Consider the following 19,750-nt stretch of genomic DNA (forward strand, 5'->3'; position numbering starts at 1 on the left):
GGAACTCACACCTTTACTTCTCTATGCAGACGAACAATTGTCTCTTACTCTAATGCTATGCTGTGCTGATGTCACTCGTATACATTAACCACCTATCGTGAAAGAATTATCAGGAAAGAGTAAAGGATGTCTGTCTGGCTCCTTTTGTGATTTGTAATCTATATAAAAAGTCTTGCAGCAGGTAATCCGTCTGAGAATCGGCCAATTTTGACCAAACCGGCGGAGGGACGGCGGAAGAGCCCCCCGCCCCCTCACTTATAAAAAGATGGACTTTGGACGGGGACGATGACGGTTCTGAAATCCACCCACCCCTTTCAAAGTCATAATCAATCTCGCCTCCCAGAAAGACGTTTTGAGACCATGGCCCGCAGGCAAGACACAGCCGGTATCATGGCTGCGGCCGAACGTCACATCCTCTCCTATTGCGCCGACCTCACCTCTCCCGTGGACCAAACCTCCACTCAATGTGCTGCAAAACTGGCCACCTATTACCTTCCATCGATCTTGATCTTAACGGATGGAACCGTGACTCGACTCTCCGACCCCTCACAGTACGCATAACTGATCGCGGGTCCTCTGGACAAGGTGGGCAGTCTTCCTCGGGTGGGCCGCCACCGCGTCGATGCAATCAGCGAGAACAGTGTAATTATCTGGCTTTCCCTGGAGGTCAATGGAATGGAGATATCAAATGTTTATTTCTTCCAGAAAATGGGGAATGGGATGGAAGGATTCGAGGGGGGAATCTTTGACGGTGAAGGGTGGTTGTTGAAGCAGCTGGGCAAGAAGTCCAGGTAGGGCATAGGGTGCTTGGTACATGCTATAAGGGTATCTGGTATATTCAAGATATTTTGTGTAACTAAAGGCAGAAAGCCCGTACGAGCGACTTCTTTCTGTTGGTCCTCTTTTTTTCTTTGTTTTTTGTTTTTTGAGTCAATGAATCAATGTCTCCGATCGTGCGAAGTGTGTGGAGTGAAGCATATCTCTGCCGGTCAATGGTCCTCACGTAGATGGCGAATCAGCTCTGGCCACGCATAATAATCCCGGTTACAAAGCTGACAATACGGCAGCTCCTGATTGTGATACGTCTCCACATGATCCAAGAGTCTCATGCGGCCAACGGGACCCATGGCACAGCAAGGGCAGTAGTAATCCGTCGTACTCACGCCGGCCGGGGGCTCAAAGAAGCCCGCAGAGTATTGAGGACTGTGGGAGTCCCTGGCCGCTGCTTGCTGGGGAGCAGATGCAGTTTCCCGATGCTCCTGGGAAGGGGCGGCAGTGATATTGTGCACTCGCCGCATGTGTTGGCTCAGGCCTGACCAAGTCGGCAAGGCATCATCACAGTAAGAGCAGGCATAGTAACTACTATCTCCCGACTGGAACTGCGGGTTGTCATGCATCCTACGATAGTGCGTGTAGAACATGTTGTTGGTGGGGGCCGTGAAGGCGCACGCCCGCCCATCAGGCAAGACACCATCGCAGAGGTACATTTCACCGTCCCTCCGAAATCGATATCGTGACGACGCGGCGCTGGACTCGTTGCGTCCACGGAAATAAGAAATCTCACGCCACAGCGTGCCGCAGCCCGGGCAGCCGAAAGGCAGGGGATCCCCACGGTCGGCCTCCTGGCGCCGCAGCTGGTCGACGCAATTCCGGTGGTAAGCTCGCCGACAGTGCGAACACTGGTATACATGGTGACGGGCGGTATGTCCGACAATCTCGTCGCCACATAGTTCACACCATTCGCGGCCCTCGCCCTGAATCGCCCGGATAGCCCGGACCGGGTCCCGGACCCGGCCTCGGAGTTGCTGTAAGGCGTGGCGGGAAGCCATCTTGTTCGAGAGATCTATGCTGAACTTGCGTTGATGCTGAACAGTGGGTAGGGCTAGGGGACTTCAAGGTCGATGAGGATGACAATGAGGGTGTCGATGTAGACGGCAGGCCAGGAGAGGCGTTAAATAGTCTAGATTGGCGCATAAGATCGTGCACGGGATCCGGATAATCTCCATCACGATTCTTTGAGCCAGTCTTATCGGCTTTCTTCCTGAGTTTCTTTATGCTGAGACAATGAGCGGTCGTGATCTTCTTTGTTGGAAGTCCACGGAATATTTCACATCGGAGGCTTTTAAATAAGGGAATCTTTTTGGATGTGACCGGGACTTGATCTGAATGATCAACAACAGTTGTGAACAGAACCATTGTCTGCGTGCTTATTGTTGTTGCGAGGAGGTAAGGCCACTGGTAAAGACGCAGCCTCCAGGAATCTCCTTTGCCTACCTGCCAGTATATAGTTCAGCAGATAGTCGCAAGACATGCATGCTACATCCATAGCCTTGACCCCAAGCTGCAGAACCCATCAGCACCGATATCATGACGCCCTACCACGAAGGCTTCCAGTTCACGGCGCAGGAGCACCGGCCACCCTCCGACTCTGGAACCCAGACCCTCCGGTTGCGGGTGGCCCACGAGCTACAGGTCGGGGCTGCACTGGCCGCTCAGGTGATGCTGGTTCAAGAGGTCCTCGACCCGAGCCATGCTTGCGAGGGCCGGCTGGGCCCAAAGATGGTTGCCAAGCTGTTTGATGCCAAATATCTTGACCCTTACGACCACCCGCCCAGCTATGCAGATCACCAGTACCTGCGGGAAAGTTCGGCCTACCGTTATCTCATCCGTCATGGCCTGGATCAGCATATTCCAAGGTTCTATGGCTCGTGGTCCACGATTATCGTGGACACCCAAGGTCGGCAGCGATCAGTCCGGCTGGTCTTGACCGAGTACATCGAAGGAACGGATATGGCGCATCTGCGGCCGTCGGACTTCTCGCCCAACGAACGCAAGGATTTGTTGCGGCAGGTCGTAGAAGCCGAGTCGCGCTTCTACACCCTGGACCTGCGCCATGACGACTTGTTCCCCCGGAATGTCATCGTTACTGAGACGCAGCGGGTTGTGATCATTGACTTCGGGCTGGCCTGTATTGGTCGCTCTGCGTCCGACATCTACGACTTCGATGACCCCGATGATCTCCTAGATGGAAATTATATCAGCCCGATCGTGCGCTGGTGGCGGGCCCAGGACGTGAACGACGAATGGGCCTTGTCCGGGTGGATCACCTGGAGCTGGAATCAGTGGCTGGTCGACACTTGGAGCAGCGATATTCCCAACATCACCCCGGCCATGCTGAAGTGGCTTCCGTCTGATGAGCGCGAGAAGCCGTTCTTCTATCACTTGTTCAATGGGTGCGATCGAACATTGCCCGAGTGGTATGTTGCCTATAAAGATCGGATGCGGTTCTAGGTGGCATGGACCACTCTAATCGTATTTTCATTCCCAGTCTCAATATCACCAGCATTATTATAAGTCTACCTGGAACCATCTCTACCATCGCGTCAACTATCACTCTGGGGGTGGCTGGGGGTCGGCTGGAAGAACATTATTCCGGCCAGAAGCCCTCAATAACCCCCATTGTCTAGTTGTCCGACTGTCCGACTGTCCGACTGTCCCTTTTATTATAAATCCCACTTAAGGACTGTGAGCCAGCCAGTGACAGCAGGCCAGAGGTACTTCTTACCTTGATCTTTCCACTATTTGCCCTGCTCTGGCAGTCTCAACGAAGCAAGCATGATGATCCCAACCAGAAATGGAACGCGGCGCGGGGATGCCAAGCAACAAGCAGCAGCATTGACCGACATTTCCCCGGTCATCAATGCAGGCATCAATGCAGGCATCAGCACATAAATACCTAGCAAGGGATTACTACCTTTCCCCGCATCTTCTGCTTCCATATCATCCTCCGCATCAGCATCATGGTCAGGTCGATCCGTCCTGCTGTGGCCCTGGGTCTCGCCACGCTGTGCGCGTGCACTTCATCAACAGTCCAAGCACAAACTACGACAAGCTCACAAGGTGTGTTGTAATGTGCCATCTATCTCGCACAAGGGATACAAGGAATCACAGAGACACCCTAACATAAGCCGACTTACCAGCCATCGTCGCGGAGGGCACCAACTTTGCCCTCAATGGCGACCAAGCCTCCTACCGATTTCACGTCAACCACACCACCGGCGATCTGGTGTCCGACCATTTTGGAGGCCACGTTACGGGCGCAATCCCCTCACCCCAGGAACCAGCCGTCAACGGCTGGGTGGGAATGCCCGGTCGCATCCGGCGCGAATTCCCCGACCAGGGCCGCGGCGATTTCCGCATCCCCGCCGTGCGCATTCGCCAATCCCCCGGGTATACCGTGACCGATCTCCAATACACCTCCCACGAGGTGATCCCGGGCAAGAACGCTCTGCCAGGGCTACCTTCAACCTTTGGCAACGCGCAGGAGGTGACCACACTGGTCGTGCACCTGTACGACAACTATAGCTCCGTCGCCGCGGACCTGTCGTATTCCATCTTTCCCAAATACGACGCTGTGGTGAGGAGTGTGAATATCACCAACCAGGGCTCGGCCAACATCACCATTGAGACCCTGGCCAGTCTAAGCATCGACTTTCCGTATGACGACCTCGACATGATCAGCCTCCGAGGCGACTGGGCCCGAGAGGCGCAGGTCCAGAGAAGGAAAGTCGACTATGGTGTCCAGGGGTGAGTGGATCCCGAGTCATTAGGGTTGATGGTCATGTCATCAGACTAACCAGAAGGCTATCAGGTTTGGGAGTAACACGGGTTCCTCCTCTCATCTACACAACCCCTTCCTCGCTATTGTCGACCCGTCCGCAACCGAATCTCAGGGAGAGGCATGGGGCTTCAACCTCATTTACACCGGGTCGTTCTCCGCCGCCGTCGAAAAGGGCTCCCAGGGCTTCACTCGCGCATTGCTCGGATTGAACCCGGACCGGCTCTCCTGGGAGTTGGGTCCGGACGAGACCCTCACCTCCCCGGAGTGCGTGGCCATCTACTCCCCGAATGGCATCGGAGGCATGTCTCGCAAATTCCACCGACTCTATCGCAACCACCTGATGAAGAGCAAGTTCGCCACCGCAGATCGTCCGATCCTCCTCAACAGCTGGGAAGGTGTTTACTTTGACTACAATCAAACCAGCATTGAGACTCTCGCGGAAGAATCGGCGGCTCTGGGCATTCACCTCTTCGTCATGGACGACGGCTGGTTTGGCGACAAGTATCCCCGGGTATCCGACAATGCTGGACTGGGGGATTGGGTGCCCAACCCAGCTCGCTTTCCAGAGGGGCTGTCGCCCGTGGTGCAGGATATCACCAACCTCACCATCAACGGGACGGACGCTAAGCTACGCTTTGGCATTTGGGTCGAGCCCGAGATGGTCAATCCCAACTCCACGCTCTACCACGAACACCCCGACTGGGTTCTACGCGCGGGGCCCTACCCCCAGACGGAACGCCGCAACCAGCTCGTGCTCAATCTGGCCCTACCTGAGGTGCAGGACTTTATCATCGACTTCATGACCAATCTGTTGCAGATTGACGGCATTTCCTACATCAAATGGGACAACAACCGCGGGTTTCATGAGACTCCCTCTCCTTCCAATGACCATAAATACATGCTCGGGTTGTATCGCGTCTTCGATACCCTCACCAGCCGCTTTCCCGACGTTCTCTGGGAAGGATGCGCCTCCGGTGGCGGTCGCTTCGACGCCGGCATGCTGCAGTACTTCCCTCAGATCTGGACCTCCGACAACACCGATGGCGTGGACCGCATTACCATCCAATTTGGAACCTCGCTGGCCTACCCACCATCGGCAATGGGCGCACACCTCTCCGCCGTCCCCAATGCCCAGACAGGCCGAACGGTCCCGTTCACCTTCCGCGCCCACGTGGCCATGATGGGGGGCTCCTTCGGTCTGGAACTCGATCCAGCAACTGTGCAGGATGATGCCGCAGTTCCGGAACTGCTTGCGCTGGCTCAAAAGGTCAACCCCTTGGTTTTGACGGGAGACCTGTACCGCTTGCGACTACCGGAGAACTCGGAGTGGCCGGCTGCACTGTTTATCGCGGAAGACGGGGCTCAAGCGGTCTTGTTCTGTTTCCAGCTCCAGCCAAATGTGAACCATGCCGCGCCGTGGGTGCGGCTGCAGGGGCTTGATCCGGCGGCGGAGTATACGGTGGATGGGGATGCGAGGTATTCGGGGGCCACGCTGATGAATATGGGGTTGCAGTTTACTTTCGACAGCGAATATGGTAGTCAGGTGGTATTCCTGGAGAGGCAGTGATGGTTTACATCACTCCCTGATCGTCCCAACCGTTTCTGTGCCCAGCCACCGTATATCCTTGACTTCCTCATGTTTACTGGCCTTGGAAACCAACATCGCCATGAAGTCAGTCGGGTTGCCGGACGGCTTATAAATTATTCTTTCATCTAGGGTAAGCGATCATTGTACATCATAGGCACAAATTAGTCCCAACCATATCGGCCAGTCCGGATGTGGCCAGGCGTCGCGCCGGGTAGTGCAAAGAGAATTTCCAATACCATGCTATCAGATCTTGATCAAAGGGTGCAGACAGCCTGGGTATCTTTATGAATTCAGGCATTGGCCGTGTAGGGCAGGGACCACTTGCTCAGCAAGATAAGGTACAGCACAATCAAGACTTTCCATGCAACTAACTCATTACTAGGTAACCCCATGGTCACTCACTTCCTTCCCAATTGTTCCTCACCCTCGCGGGGAGCCCTCCTCAGGCGATCCAACATCAGAGCCTGGTCATCGGGTTGGTCCTCGTCGCGGCCAGATCGGATCAGCTTCTCATACTCGGTGATCGTCATGGCATACTGCTTATCAATCAGGTCTGCACAGACTTCAATCAGCTTCCCGTCACCAAATCCGACGATGCCTCGCAGAGATTCCGCGAGTTCGTGGCATCGAATCCGCATCCACGTCAGAAAGTCCCGCATTTCGTGGCAGAATTGAGCGGCGCATAGTTTTTCTTTCTGTGCTCGTTCATCAGTCTCGTTCGACATCCTCCTTGCCCGAGCGCACGAAAGCATCGATCGGCCTACCTCCTTCGAAATCACCTTGAGCAAGTGGCCAAACACGGGCTTCATGGGCAAGGCATTCTTGGTCAGCTTGGTGCTGCGGATGGGGTCCAGAACTTCCAGGGTATCTGCCTTGGCGGTTGCCTGGGTCACGATGTTCTCGATGTCCTGGGTCAATTGCCGGATGGTCTGTAAAGTCTCGGGCGTAATCTGCGACATCTCGAGGGTTCTGTCAAGTTTGATGCCCGCTATTCCAAGTCTTTGCATTGTCTTGACGAGAGTGAGGAATCCTCCGCTGGGGGGAACCCTGTCGTCCGAGTCGGGGTCGCTCGGTTCGCCAGGCAAAGCAAGAATCGAGCTGAACAGGGTAGACGCGAAGGTCAAGAGAGTAACAATAAGATGTTTCATGATCGTTTTGATGGCGTCCCGGACCGAGTTCGTCCGGAAGAGCAATGATGAGGACTGGAAACGCCCTTCGATCCATTGGCGATAATGAATATATAGTACACCTTCATCCGGACTGACCAAATCCATGAATCTCGATCTATCGGTCCGGAGTTTCCCATGAGAACAGCATGGAACACAGAGTCTATGGTTCTCAACTGCCGATCTACTTCGAACGGGACCTGTGTCACTACTGAGACACGTCGTGCTGAGCGTATACACGGCTTGTTGCAGAACTTCAGTGGCACACGCGGTACAGTACGTACAGTGGACCCGGATAGAGGATCATGGGACTGGATATTCCTTCGGTGGTCAACCTTCTACTCGTTCGTATCGCACTAGCTCAAACATGATACTTTGTAACCCAAGCACATTCGACCACATCAGCGAAAAGGATTCGGGGTCTCCCCCCAGGGTCCCACGCCCGGCCCTTTAAAGAGCCTGCCGCCTTTCCATACATGGGTGATCACTTGATTGTCTTTCAGGATTCGGATGTCGTCCAGGGGATTTTCTTCCAGCGCAATAACATCGGCTTCATAGCCCTCCTTCAGCTGGCCCGTCAAGGGAGCCTGTGGACCGACGGACAGCGGGGCGTTGGCCGTGGCAGCCTGGATGGCTTGGAGAGGCGTCATGCCTGCCTTCTCGACGGCCAACTGTAGCTCCAACGCACTGGGCCCCCCGGGGGCTGTGTCGGTTCCCAGGGCAATGGTGACACCGGCCTTGACCGCTCCTTGGTAGGCTTTCAGATGCGAGTCGGCCAGGGCCTGCAACTTGCGCCACGACTCTTTGGGGAGTCCCTCTCCATTGTTGGCCAGGGCGACTTCGGTCACCGTCCGGGTGGCCACATACAGGACGCGTTTCTCTTTCATCAGCTGAAAGACCTCCTCGTCTGCCTCGGAGACATGCTCCAGACTTTTGCAGCCCGCGTGGATGGCCGCCAGAATGCCCGCTTTCCCATGCACATGCGCGGAGACGATGCGGTCCTGCCGGGTGGCTTCCTCCACCATGACCGTCAGCTCTTCGGGGGAGAATTGCGCGCATTGGGGGTTATCATCCCGGGACATGACCCCGCCGGAGGCCATGACTTTGATCACCTTCGCCCCCCGGCGGATCTGCAGGCGCACGGCGCGTCGGGCCTCCTCGAGCCCGTCCACGATGCACACGGGCCCTGCCCCCCAGTGGCCGGGGCGCGAACTCTGCACCCCGAAATTGCTCAGCACCTCCCCCGCGGGCAAGCCGAAGATGTCCCCATGGCCGGCCGTCTGGCTGATCGCCGCCCCGGCGCCGTAGACGTTGGGCCCGACGATCGAGTCATCCTCAATCGCTCGGGTGACTTCGCACCCATAGCCCGCCATGTCGCGGTAGGAGGTATAGCCACTCTGCAAGGCTTCCCAGCAGCCCCGCGCCAGTCGGGCGCCCGAGGATGCCGGGTGCGTGGCGAGAACGGCCGTATAGTCATTGTAGTATTGGTCTTCGCCCCCAAAATGCATGTGGCAGTCCCACAGACCAGGCATGAGGACGGCTACCGTGTGGCTCGTGTGCGGTCCGCGCAGATATCTCTTGGGGATGTCGGCTTGCAGGCCCACAAAGGCAATGATCTTGTCGCGGATGACCAAAGCCGCATTCTCGAGGGGAATTCCGGCTCCTGGTATCAGGATACTGGCATTCACAATGGTGATTCGAGGCTGATCGATGGCTCCTGCTCCTGCTCTTGCTTCCGGAGACCGCCGATGAACGTTCATGGAAATTGCCGTCGGTCGCATTGTGTAGGCTGAAGCCAGCGCCGCTGAAGAAGCGAGTCGCCGAACCATAATCAGAGGTGCGAATTGAAGGGGCTTATTGACATAGGTATGACAAGCTCCTGGGTGGACAGGGGGCAAGCATTTGAAGGCCGTGAGGGTGGGGGGGGGGGGTTGCTATCTCTTATCACGTGACCATCTCCGCGGACTGCCGTCGGAGGTCCGGCCCAGATCTGGACTCGCGCTTTGACCTGTGATACTGCAATTAAGTTTGTCCATTGTATGCTGACAACCTGCTAATAGTACATCGGGGCTAGCAGGGATGCAGTCTCTGGACTGTCGGGCGTAAACTGTGGTATGCATCATTTCGGGGAAGCAGGAGCCACACAGGTGGAAATCAATATTATCACTACAGAAACCTCGGTTGCTTGCTGACGATGCAACCAAAAGAGAACACCGTAAGCTACAACTTGGCCCTCTCCTGGGCATTCAATTCACGCCGCACGGGTCCGCCTCGACTGCCGTCTCCCAAGAAGACATCATCGCGAGCGGCATACTCGCGTCGGAATCGCCATTTCTGGGCCAATTCGGTCGGCAAACCCTTCTTCAAAGCCAGTGACAAATACTCGCCGAGGACGGGGAGGAACTTAAATCCACTGCGTAGTTGAGATCGTCAGCCTACACCTAGTACTGTACCTAGACGTGTTCGATGGCATAGTACTTACTGCCCACTGCCTGCTCCCCCAATGAACAGGTTCTTGTAGTCGGGGTGGTAGTCCATGATGAAGTCCCCGGTGGGCGTGTCCGTGTACCAACACAGGGCCAGCTTCTCAAAGGGTCGATCGGCCAGCTCGGGGAGAATCTCGCGCAGGCCGTCGCGCAGCCGGGCCTCCCCATCGGCGGGCACGAAGTTGCGGCGCTCGCGGGGCGGAATCAAGGGGGGCGCCGAGACATTCACCTGGTTGGAGAGGACCTCATCCGGGCCCGGCATGCGGGTGTAGCCCCATCCATGGACGGCGAATTTGAGGATACCCGTCTCCTCATGGGGAGGGAAATTAAACCAGCCCGTGGAGAAGTTGGCATACATGGGGAGATCCTTGTACTTGACCAGTTCCTCCGGGGTGAGGCGCAGAAAGGCGACCACCTGTCCGGTGGTCAGGGTGGAATTATACATGGGGACCAGGCTCGACCCCCAAGCCCCGGCCGTCAGGAGGAAGCAGTCGCCCTCAATGGGACTGCCAACCAGGGTCCGAACGGCCTTGATCTCGTTGGCATCATCGGTCTCGAGCCCGACGACCGTGCCTCGGCGACCGCACAGAAATGAGACGCCCAGCTCGAGACAGTCGTCGCGGATCTGACTGATCGCCTTGTTGGCATCGGCCCAGCCGGCCTGGGGGTTGAGATAGCCATTGAACGGGGGAGCGGCCAACGGGCCACTGAGGACGGGGTGGATCTGCTTGGTGGCGTGGACATCCTCGAGCCGGGTGAAGGGCAACTGCCGTCGGGTTAGGGCTGCGGTGGTGCTGGCAATCCAGGCCTGGCCGTGGGCACTGGTGTTGCCCGTCAGGATGAAGGGGGCGGGATAGAAGATTCCCCGGTACTTGGGCGTGGTCCATTCCAAGTAGGCCTGGTGGGAGATGCGCAGGTAGTCATCATCCGCATAATCGAAGCGGATCATGCGCGAGATATCGGAGCTGGAGCCATCGGCCACGGGGGGCATCGAGCGATCCAGCACCAGCACATTGCGGTACCCCTCCGACGCCAGTTGCCGGGCGGCCGCGAGGCCAAACACCCCCGCCCCAACAATCACAATGCGACTGTCTTTGTTGTTCATGATGAGAGAGGGAGAGGAGCGTGATAGTAGGGGGAGGGGAGGGGAAACCTTCAGGATCGATCAGATGTCAGAGTTTTCCCCTCCCCCACAGTATTCCCGTACTTCTTCCCATGGTTCTCTCCCGACTGGTTCCCATCCCCGTCGGCTGTTGTTGCGCCCCACCTGCTTTTGCCGACAGATCGATCGCCTTTCATGGGATTTCATGGGGACTGGACTGGACTGGACTGGACTGGACTGGAGATATGGGCGGAGTCTATACTCTGGCATATATTCCACATTACCTGGCTTGCGTCGTCTCCATCCGCAGTCAGCTGAGCTCAGCCTGGTTAGTGCGGCGATCCCCTCTTTCGTAGCCTCGTAAGCACTAAGGGATCTTAGTTGACCCACTTATCCAAGGCTGTAATCAGCTACTCGTACCAATAAATCCACTGACTGCGAGTCTTGACTCTCGTTGTTCCGTCCCCGTCCGCTTCCCTTCTCCTTCCCCCTTCCCCCTTCCCCTTCCCCACCACGAACCCCAACGCTAGGCCTGCGATAGGGCTGAGAAGACATCCCACTGCTGCTTCCCCTAGTCACCGTCATCAGGAACCCCCCTCGCAAGCGACAGCAACACGGTAGTCGGTCGAGAACCGGGGTCGAACCTGTCGGTGAGACACTCGCCACCACCAAATCAGAATCCCGCCGGCCGTCCAACCAACTAACCCTAAACCCCGCAATGCAGCGCTCGTTGCGTCAAATGCGATGAAACCCCGGGAAAAGGTGGCAACTGTACGTCGACCGGCGGACCCTGCGAAGGCTACGAGGTCTATCGATTACCCTTGCCAGGAGGGCCCAAGACCAAGCGAGGAGAGGATCCCTTACTGACCTCGGCTGCGGCCTGCCGCTTCCGCTGGGTGGTGACCTCGGATGAGCGTCGGTGCTTTGCATTCTTCTGCGATCGGATGATTCGCGATGCGGTGGCATTCCGTGACTCGGCGCGATGGCCGCGGATGGTGCTCGACATAGCCAACACCGACCCCGTCGTGTGTCACGCGGTGATTGCCTTGGGGGCAGCGCACCAGGAGACCGTTGCCGGCAGCATGCAATCACAATTAGCCCTAACGGCGCGACCAACCAGCTGGCATTGGGTCGCCAGCGCGCAGCTGGCGCAGGCTTTTGCCCTCTTGCGTCGGCGGAACCCGCACGATCCCCAGCTGAGAGAAGTCATGGTTCTCTGCTGCTTGCTCTTTGTTCTCATCAGTTTGATCCTAACCCCGACGGGACTACGACAGTGTCATCCGGCACCTCCGGAGTGGTCTCCGCATCGTGAAGGAACTGGAAGCCCGCATCAGCCCGACCCTGTCGCCGTCTTTCAACGCCTCGAAACGCAAGCCATCCATTTCGGCCTTGCGGATCATTTGCCCAAGCCGAACTACATGCACCTCCCCGCGAACCTCTAGTCACCCACACAACCAATCCATCAGACTCCCGACGCCCTCGAGCCCCTGCATCGTGAGGTCCTGCATTTGATGCTGCGCGGATGGGGCTCATCGGCCGAGATCATTGCCACCCACTACGAGGCGCTTCACGCCGCGCAACCCGCGCTGCTGTCCAAGGCCACGCAGACGCAAGCCAGCTTTGCGGGGGTTCAAGCCATGCACTACCGCACTCTCAGCTTCAAGGAGCAGCGCGGCGCAGACATCACGGAGTGGCTCTTACGGACCCATTCCTTGGGACTCCGCACTTGTCTGCTCAAGAATGATCCCGCCCGTCCTAAACCCTTCACCCCGGAATATGCCACCCATGTCACCATGGCAGAACGGACCATCGCCAGTTCCCGGAAAAGCCATCGCTGTTAGTGGATCTGGGCGTCATCCTGGCCCTGTATCACCCCGTCGAGGCGTGTCAGGATTTCACGGTGCGCTGGCGCGCGCTCCAGGCGCTGCGGTCCTGGCCCCACAACGAAGGCGCCTTTGACTCGCTGGTGGTGCTAACCGTGTTGTGGGAATAATTCCAGATCGAACTGAAGGTTCGAGTGGCGACTGATTCCGCAGTCTGTTGGAGTCCGATGTCGGTCCCAAAGAATTTGACGCAATGGTCAACCGCCAGGTCGAGGATCAATTGCGTCTCATCACGGGGAACGAGGATCGGGAGCTGGCGCAGGCGGGCGCATACCTCACCCACAGCATCGATTCGGACCACTCCATGAAAGCTTGGACCTGTGTGGGCAGATTACTGAACCTGAAAGCATAGTCAAAGCTCGATCTTGGCTACGGGAGCAGAAACCAAGTCGCATGAAGATTACCAGGAACCCACCACACCACCATCACCATTCGGGGTAGGACAAAGTACACGCAAGATGATAAAATATGATGAATGGATGAAAGAGCGTCGTGGTCTCTGTGACAGACGGACTGGTTGTATTTTCTGGCCGCGTTTCCTCCTTGTTGCGGACATCAAAGAACAAACATTGATTGGGCTCTGCTATCTAAGCCTCCTTAGCCTGCACTGTCGGGTCAAGGGAAACCGCAATAACCTACTCGGCACATCAAATAGTCACCATGTCGAACTCTGTTGGTGAGACTCGGAGTACCCCGACCCCCCGGCGCAGCCTCCAGTATCCGATGATCCATGTTATACCGTCATCGGCCATCAAGGCCTGCCCGAGAGATGCTCACGCCAGTCCCATATCCGGCTGAAATACCGGGGGGGTCGTCAGAGCCCCGAGTATTACCCCGTCAAAATGCCCCGCCCCGAACAATACGCGCACAACCTGGGGTACCTGATGCTACGGGATCTGAAGTACGCGGTCTATGCTTGTTGGGAAGACGAGCTCCGCTCCCTGCTGACTTTCAGTCTCGTGGGCGGCAGCCAGTACGAGCTGGATTGAATCCGAAGTGACCCGGGGTCACAGCAGGTGTCGGAGGGAAACATCCGGGACTGGATGGCACTGAACAGGATTCCTGGCAATGTCACCAAGCAAGGTGCACGCCGGCATCGGGCAGCAATCCATTCCCGGTTCGCGGGATTATACCGGGAGATGCAGAGGGCTGGACGACTCGGCCAAACTCTTCTCTCCCCTGTCGACGAAGAAGAGGATGGGATAGGCCCAAGGGACGTCGAGGACCTGCTTGAGCAATGGGCGCAAGTCTCAGTCGGGTTGAGGAAAAGGACTGAGCAGAAACGGACAGAAGCGGAATTTGTCAATTAATGTAAGGTGGGGATGACTAGATGAAAGTAGTTAGTCAGGTGCCTTGATAAATCAACATGAATCAAGCTGATAATGTGTCATGGTGCATTTTTGTGTATTCAACTTATTTGGATTATTCTTATCATGGTTACTAACACCATGATATATATATGGCCAGGCAACCGCCTGAACATGAATATAGCGTGCTAAGAACTGCAGGAGGTCAGCTTCATTAAGAGATCTCCTGATCACGGTCATCAGATCTCCGGTACAGTGTACATTCCTGCCAGCTCATCAACTTTGTGGCAATTGATACTATTTTGTAGAGAGACAAAATGAGATTATGCTAGAAAATGTCCCCGTTCTCTGGACTTCTCACGCTAGCGCCTACGGTTGACAAGACATGCAGCGAGAATTCCCCCATATAGCAGCGAATGATATGGGTTTGAATGGTGCGAACCTTCCTAGTCCAAGCTTTCCCATCTAGTACGAGCAACTGCCCTCCTGCTCCTCCGACCAGGGCTGCCACTGGGGCGCACTACCCTCTTCCCAGCTCCCAGTCGGCCAGGACTTAACAGAGGAGGTCTTGGAGTGACCCTGAGTGGCGAGAGTGGTCCGTTGACCGGCTGCGGTAGCCCAGCTTGGGGCCTGGCTGGTGGAAGAAGCCACCTTGGCCTCGGTAGCGACAGGAACGACAGAACTGACGACGGCCGTGTGAGCAACGCTGGTCTCTGCAGCTGCAGCTGCAGCAGTGGTGGTCTCCACAAAGACGGCAGCTGCACTGGAAGTAGCAGCAGCCGCGGCGTGAGTAGGAGAAACACTCGCAACCGTGCTAGAAGTAGCAGCAGCAGCAGCAGCAGCAGCAGCAGCACTCGACGAGCTGCCGCTAGGCGACATGCAGGCAAAGCTGATCTGCTTGGTGAACTTGGAAGAGTCGGCCTCGTACACCACCACGGACAGATCCCAGTCCATGCTCACATACGGCCAGCAAATGCGACCGTCGGACATGGTCACCATGTCACCCGCGATGTAGACATCGGTGCTGGAGAAAACATCCCCCACCTTCTGTCCACTCGCATCCACCTGTTGGAAGAAGGTGCCGGCAAATTTGCCCTGGCAGCCCATGGCAATGTAGTCACAGGTCGGGTCAGAAATTTCCTCCCAAGTAATCAGGGCCGAGCTGTTCCCAAAGGTAGCGGTATGGGCGTTGGAGCAGTCGTTGGAGCCGGAGGTGACCCAGGTCACTTGGCTGTCCCCATCCTCGGCGCCCACGGTCGAGGTTGCCTGGGCGCCTACTTTGGTGTACTTGTCGGAGAACAGAGCCAGGGCCACGTTGCGGGGATTGGTGCGGTTGTTGACGTGGGTGTATCCATCGCCCATCCAGCTATTCTCCGTCACGTCGATCGCACCCCGCGACACCCAGGTGAAGATGTAGCGACTGCTGTCGGCAAAGCGCGCCAAGCCGCTGTAACTGCCGGACATGCCACCCATGGGTTCTCCTGAGGCACCGTTGGTGGTGTTCTCGTTGGCGATCTTGACCCCGTTGTTGGTCATGCCCTGAGTCTGGGTGTTCAGCCAGATGGCCCCCTGATCCTCCGCACAGATACTGGCAAAGGGAGGCTCGTCGGCCGCTTCGAAGGCAATGCCGGTGTTGTGGCTGCAACCCCAGGCGCTGGAGGCCCCACTGATGTCCAACAAAGTTCCATTGGTGGCCACGTACTCGATGCTGTCGCCGTAGTGACCCTCGGCCCAGCCGGAGTAGTCACTGACCACAAAGTAGGCCCCGTACATCCCCGCTTCTTCCGAGTAGACTAGGTCGCCGTTCATGTCCACCGCTTCGGCCAGACCATCCGAGGCATGCACATCGGGGCCCCCCAGCCAGGTCTTCCAGGTCTGTTTCCCGTTGGTGTAGCGGTGCAAGACAGGGACGGGGGTGTCGCTGGGGGGCGCGTTGGTGGTGCCGGACGGCATCACCTCGTTGGTCAACAGCGCAAAGCCGTCATCGTGGGCCACGAGACCGCCAGCTATCGTGCGAATTAGCTTGCCTGTATGTCAACCAGACCTCACGCTCCAGCACGACGTACCTTCCTTACCCCCACTGACCGTCACGGAAGTGCCCGTGGCCTTGAAAGTGGTGGGGTCCAGCTCGGTGACATGGACATCGGTTCCGCTCGAGTCGAGGTAGGCCAAATAGGCCGTCTTGCCGTTAGGCGACACCGCAAAAGGGGTCCGACGGTGATGAGCCAAGCTAGTCCAGTAAGCCGCTTCGATCGGGTTGAAGGAGTTGTCGAGTGCCAGCACATCGACATGGGTTTCGAGGTTGGATGCGGTCAAGCCGGCAGAGGCGCCCAGCGCCGCAGAAAGCAAAGAAAGAGGGAAAAGCCCACGCATGATGGAGGGCGGTAGTTGGTGAAGCTGCTGTCTGCAAAGGAGGTTGACAGTGATCTCACCCCTTGGGATCCTGGGGTAGATATAGTTGCGGGCAACTCTGCTATCCCTGACTCCACCTAGCCGGGTGACCCTGGAAAGGTGCAAGGCCGAGTGTGCTGTGGTGTCAGGGTCTGTCGGAGATTGACCTGGATGGTTCAGGGTGATTGATGTCTGGGGCTCTGTTCGTTCATTGGCTCTTGTGGAGTAAATCAACAGGGGTGGAGTCCTGGGTGAGACCTTCAATGGGTAAAGAAGGGTATAAAAGGGTATATGAGGGGGAAATGAGGTTTCATTTTAATTCTGCAGCCCGGCCTCGGCCCAGCCCTAAATCAAGAACATGCTATCTCCACATTAGCCTGTATGATCGAAACCCAGTCAACGAAATTAGACATAGGTTAGGTAGTTCCAGAAAGGTGGTTTAACCGGCACCTCGGTGGATTACTCGAAATGATTAGGTGGTGGCCATGAGGGATTCTCCTGAAGCTGTCATCCATGCGGTCAAGCCTGGCGCCGTGCGGCCGCGATGAAACATCCGCCAACTACGACTGAGACACTGCGATTCATGGCATTTCTCGGCACCTCTGCGTATCTCGCCCCCTAGGCTTTCTCTCCTCCTTCCTTCCTTCCTTTCTTGCGTGCTGGTCCTGCTCGCCCGCTGTATCCTGGTCAGGTCAGATTGACTTCAGAGCTTAAGGTTAAGGTTGCTGCGGATCAGCATGAGATCACCAGTAGGCGTAGACACCCTGCATCTTTGTGTTTTATATATTTTTATATATATTTCCATAATTCTTTTATATTTTTTATAATTTTTTCACATTTTTGTCTCCTGTCACGCTCGATCGGAAAATTAATGGCCGAATGGTCAATATTGCTGGTACGCTAGTCCTCAAAAGAACATGGAACATCGGAACATCGGAACAACATGGTGCCCGATCAGGCCGAAGCACTCAGAGCCTTGGTGCCTGGGGCTTCCAATGACTCGGGAAGATCCGACTTGGCAATGGCGATCGGGATAACGGATAACCTCGATCTCGATTCACCTCCATACTATACATATACACATACTAACCTATAAGTATATGTACTAAGGGGTATGATGAAAAGGCTTACTGAATTAGTTGAAGTGTAAAGACTCGGGACCCAGAGGTTCAGCCTCCCACCAACAACCAACCAACCTCCCTCCCAACCTCGACCGTGCTCCACCCGGAAAAAGTCACTCCAGTCACTCACTCACTCCAAGCGATGATGACGCGGCAGGCAACAAGGTTTTTATTGTCTCGACAAAGGCTCAGCCAACATGGCCGAAGTCCGTAAGTCGGTCAGTTCAGGTACCAGTACCACCAGACTAGCCAAGCTTTTTCTCGACTCAAGCCCACGACGTCACTCCCTCCATTCTTCCCGTTGTATTTGATCCCGTCGACACCCACACCCGCCCTGCCAAGTATCTCCACGCGAAACATACCACACTGGCAATGATGTGGTTCTTGCTGTTCATTTTGCAGGCGCTCATACTCCGGGTGAGCGCCAGATCAACCACCTCCGACCTAATCACCACCACCACCACCACCACCACCTCATCGGCCGAGACTGGCTCGGACATTCTCGTGGTCGTTACCTCCGCCTCGGCGGTGGTACCCACTGGCAGTTATCTCAGCTTTACTACCACTATCACACTGGCAGCCCAGAATGGGTCGCTGTCGACGGCTTCAGTTGCCACTGTGGTGCCATACTCCACGATCAGCAATGGCACAGCAACGGTGACAGGTACCACTACTACGACCGACACCGCAGTGCAGCTCAGCGGCACGCGGGTCATGACCACCACCAACAGCAGCAGCACCGCCACGGCCGCCACGGCCGCCAACTCCCAGCCCTGCAATGGCTACGCCGAATTCTGCGAAAGAAAATACTCGAACATCACGATGGTGACCGCTCACAACAGTCCCTTTGTGAAGAAAAACAATGTAGCCTCCAATCAGGCATACCCCGTTCGCACTCAGCTCGATGACGGCGTACGCATGGGTCAGTTTCCCCACCCTCATTGCCCACCACCCTCCCACTCATTTTCAGGCAGTCTCCTTCGAAGCGCATTACTACCAGGATGAGATCTATCTGTGTCATACCTCGTGCGAACTGCTGAACATGGGCACCCTGGAGAGCTACCTCACCAATGTCACCGACTGGGTCAAAGAGAACCCGTACGACGTGGTGACGGTGCTGATTGTCAATTCCGACTACGTGGATCCCTCGAACTTCACGGCCCCCATCCAGAATTCCGGCCTAATCGACTACGTGTACGAACCGTGGAAAATGCCGATGAATGTCAGCGACTGGCCGACCCTGTCGGAGATGATTCTGGCCGAGAAGCGCGTGGTCGTTTTCATGGACTATCAGGCCGACCAAAGCTCGATCCCGTACATTCTCGACGAGTTCAGCCAAATGTGGGAGACGCCCTTTTCTCCTCTCAACGCCTCGTTCCCTTGCACCGTGCAGCGACCGCCAGGGATCACCACGGCCGAGGCCGAGGAGCGAATGTACATGATCAACCATAACCTCGACATTGAGGTGATGTTGGAGGGGCTTGAGATTTTGATCCCCGATACCGCGCAGTTGAACACCACCAATGCTGTATCCGGGTTCGGCAGTCTAGGGCTAATGGCCAATAATTGCCGGGGTAAGTGTGAGACTCGAATCATCCTGTGACACACTCATCACTGACCTGGAATATATATTGTGGCAGCCAAATGGGATCGTCCCCCGAACTTCCTCCTAGTCGATTACTACAATGATGGCAACTTCCCCGGATCGGTCTTCGAGGTTGCCGCCCAGATGAACAATGTCACGTATAATGGCAAATGCTGTGGCGCTACGAGTGCGGCTGCACGCCAGGTCAATGCTGCGAGTCTAGGGGCTTTGGTGCTGATGTTCTGGGCTGGAGTGGCCCTTGTATAAGATTTGCTATGATAATCAATGTGGTAAAACTTTCATAGTGATGGTTTGAGCAATGGTTGCAACCAAAACAGCCCTTTAGGCAACAGGATCTGCACTTGCTTTCCTGCGTCCATCAACACAAACAAAAGGGAAAACCCGAACGAAATCCAGAATAGTAGCTTGTCCATTTATACCTTCCTCATTTGCCCTTCAGCGTCCCTGTCAGAAAGAAGGGAATGAATGTGCTCCCGACA

At 56.1% G+C, this 19,750-nt stretch overlaps 10 protein-coding genes across 10 annotated transcripts; 5 read left to right on the forward strand and 5 right to left on the reverse strand.

Moving 5' to 3' along the window:
* Positions 1 to 860: 860 nt before the first annotated feature.
* On the reverse strand, positions 861 to 1,829 carry BO82DRAFT_414533 (uncharacterized protein; the record flags this gene model as incomplete). The annotated part of the gene is made up of 1 exon (XM_025639917.1): positions 861 to 1,829. The coding sequence occupies one exon, from the start codon at positions 1,827 to 1,829 to the stop codon at positions 990 to 992; it is 840 nt and encodes a 279-aa protein (XP_025491957.1). The 3' UTR covers positions 861 to 989.
* A 670-nt stretch (positions 1,830 to 2,499) lies between these two features.
* Positions 2,500 to 3,410, forward strand: BO82DRAFT_414545 (uncharacterized protein; the record flags this gene model as incomplete). Its single annotated transcript, XM_025639918.1, has 1 exon — positions 2,500 to 3,410. The coding sequence occupies one exon, from the start codon at positions 2,500 to 2,502 to the stop codon at positions 3,289 to 3,291; it is 792 nt and encodes a 263-aa protein (XP_025491958.1). The 3' UTR covers positions 3,292 to 3,410.
* Positions 3,411 to 3,800: 390 nt separating this feature from the next.
* On the forward strand, positions 3,801 to 6,188 carry BO82DRAFT_401986 (alpha-galactosidase; the record flags this gene model as incomplete). The annotated part of the gene is made up of 3 exons (XM_025639289.1): positions 3,801 to 3,900; positions 3,981 to 4,587; positions 4,652 to 6,188. The coding sequence occupies 3 exons, from the start codon at positions 3,801 to 3,803 to the stop codon at positions 6,186 to 6,188; spliced, it is 2,244 nt and encodes a 747-aa protein (XP_025491959.1).
* A 150-nt stretch (positions 6,189 to 6,338) lies between these two features.
* Positions 6,339 to 7,357, reverse strand: BO82DRAFT_432173 (uncharacterized protein; the record flags this gene model as incomplete). Its single annotated transcript, XM_025640765.1, has 2 exons — positions 6,339 to 6,904; positions 6,974 to 7,357. The coding sequence occupies 2 exons, from the start codon at positions 7,355 to 7,357 to the stop codon at positions 6,608 to 6,610; spliced, it is 681 nt and encodes a 226-aa protein (XP_025491960.1). The 3' UTR covers positions 6,339 to 6,607.
* Positions 7,358 to 7,776: 419 nt separating this feature from the next.
* On the reverse strand, positions 7,777 to 9,156 carry BO82DRAFT_401988 (amidohydrolase family protein; the record flags this gene model as incomplete). Its single annotated transcript, XM_025639290.1, has 1 exon — positions 7,777 to 9,156. The coding sequence occupies one exon, from the start codon at positions 9,154 to 9,156 to the stop codon at positions 7,777 to 7,779; it is 1,380 nt and encodes a 459-aa protein (XP_025491961.1).
* A 217-nt stretch (positions 9,157 to 9,373) lies between these two features.
* On the reverse strand, positions 9,374 to 11,044 carry BO82DRAFT_354256 (fructosyl amine: oxygen oxidoreductase). Its single transcript, XM_025635162.1, has 2 exons — positions 9,858 to 11,044; positions 9,374 to 9,788 (listed from the first exon to the last, which is right to left on the reverse strand). Exons 1-2 carry the CDS (start codon positions 10,964 to 10,966, stop codon positions 9,596 to 9,598), a joined length of 1,302 nt encoding a protein of 433 aa, XP_025491962.1. The 5' UTR covers positions 10,967 to 11,044; the 3' UTR covers positions 9,374 to 9,595.
* Positions 11,045 to 11,076: 32 nt separating this feature from the next.
* Positions 11,077 to 13,198, forward strand: BO82DRAFT_401990 (uncharacterized protein; the record flags this gene model as incomplete). The annotated part of the gene is made up of 5 exons (XM_025639291.1): positions 11,077 to 11,291; positions 11,688 to 12,312; positions 12,430 to 12,750; positions 12,780 to 12,946; positions 13,000 to 13,198. The coding sequence occupies 5 exons, from the start codon at positions 11,077 to 11,079 to the stop codon at positions 13,196 to 13,198; spliced, it is 1,527 nt and encodes a 508-aa protein (XP_025491963.1).
* A 490-nt stretch (positions 13,199 to 13,688) lies between these two features.
* BO82DRAFT_364668 (uncharacterized protein) lies at positions 13,689 to 14,156 on the forward strand (the record flags this gene model as incomplete). Its single annotated transcript, XM_025636963.1, has 2 exons — positions 13,689 to 13,819; positions 13,904 to 14,156. The coding sequence occupies 2 exons, from the start codon at positions 13,689 to 13,691 to the stop codon at positions 14,154 to 14,156; spliced, it is 384 nt and encodes a 127-aa protein (XP_025491964.1).
* A 264-nt stretch (positions 14,157 to 14,420) lies between these two features.
* Positions 14,421 to 16,556, reverse strand: BO82DRAFT_309894 (uncharacterized protein). The gene is made up of 2 exons (XM_025632363.1): positions 16,220 to 16,556; positions 14,421 to 16,159 (listed from the first exon to the last, which is right to left on the reverse strand). Exons 1-2 carry the CDS (start codon positions 16,524 to 16,526, stop codon positions 14,619 to 14,621), a joined length of 1,848 nt encoding a protein of 615 aa, XP_025491965.1. The 5' UTR covers positions 16,527 to 16,556; the 3' UTR covers positions 14,421 to 14,618.
* Positions 16,557 to 18,643: 2,087 nt separating this feature from the next.
* Positions 18,644 to 19,733, forward strand: BO82DRAFT_354258 (uncharacterized protein). The gene has a single exon (XM_025635163.1). It carries the CDS (start codon positions 18,708 to 18,710, stop codon positions 19,266 to 19,268), a length of 561 nt encoding a protein of 186 aa, XP_025491966.1. The 5' UTR covers positions 18,644 to 18,707; the 3' UTR covers positions 19,269 to 19,733.
* The last annotated feature ends 17 nt before the right edge of the window (positions 19,734 to 19,750 follow it).

Source organism: Aspergillus uvarum (genome assembly GCF_003184745.1).
Source record: "Aspergillus uvarum CBS 121591 unplaced genomic scaffold BO82scaffold_26, whole genome shotgun sequence".
Taxonomy (NCBI): domain Eukaryota; kingdom Fungi; phylum Ascomycota; class Eurotiomycetes; order Eurotiales; family Aspergillaceae; genus Aspergillus; species Aspergillus uvarum.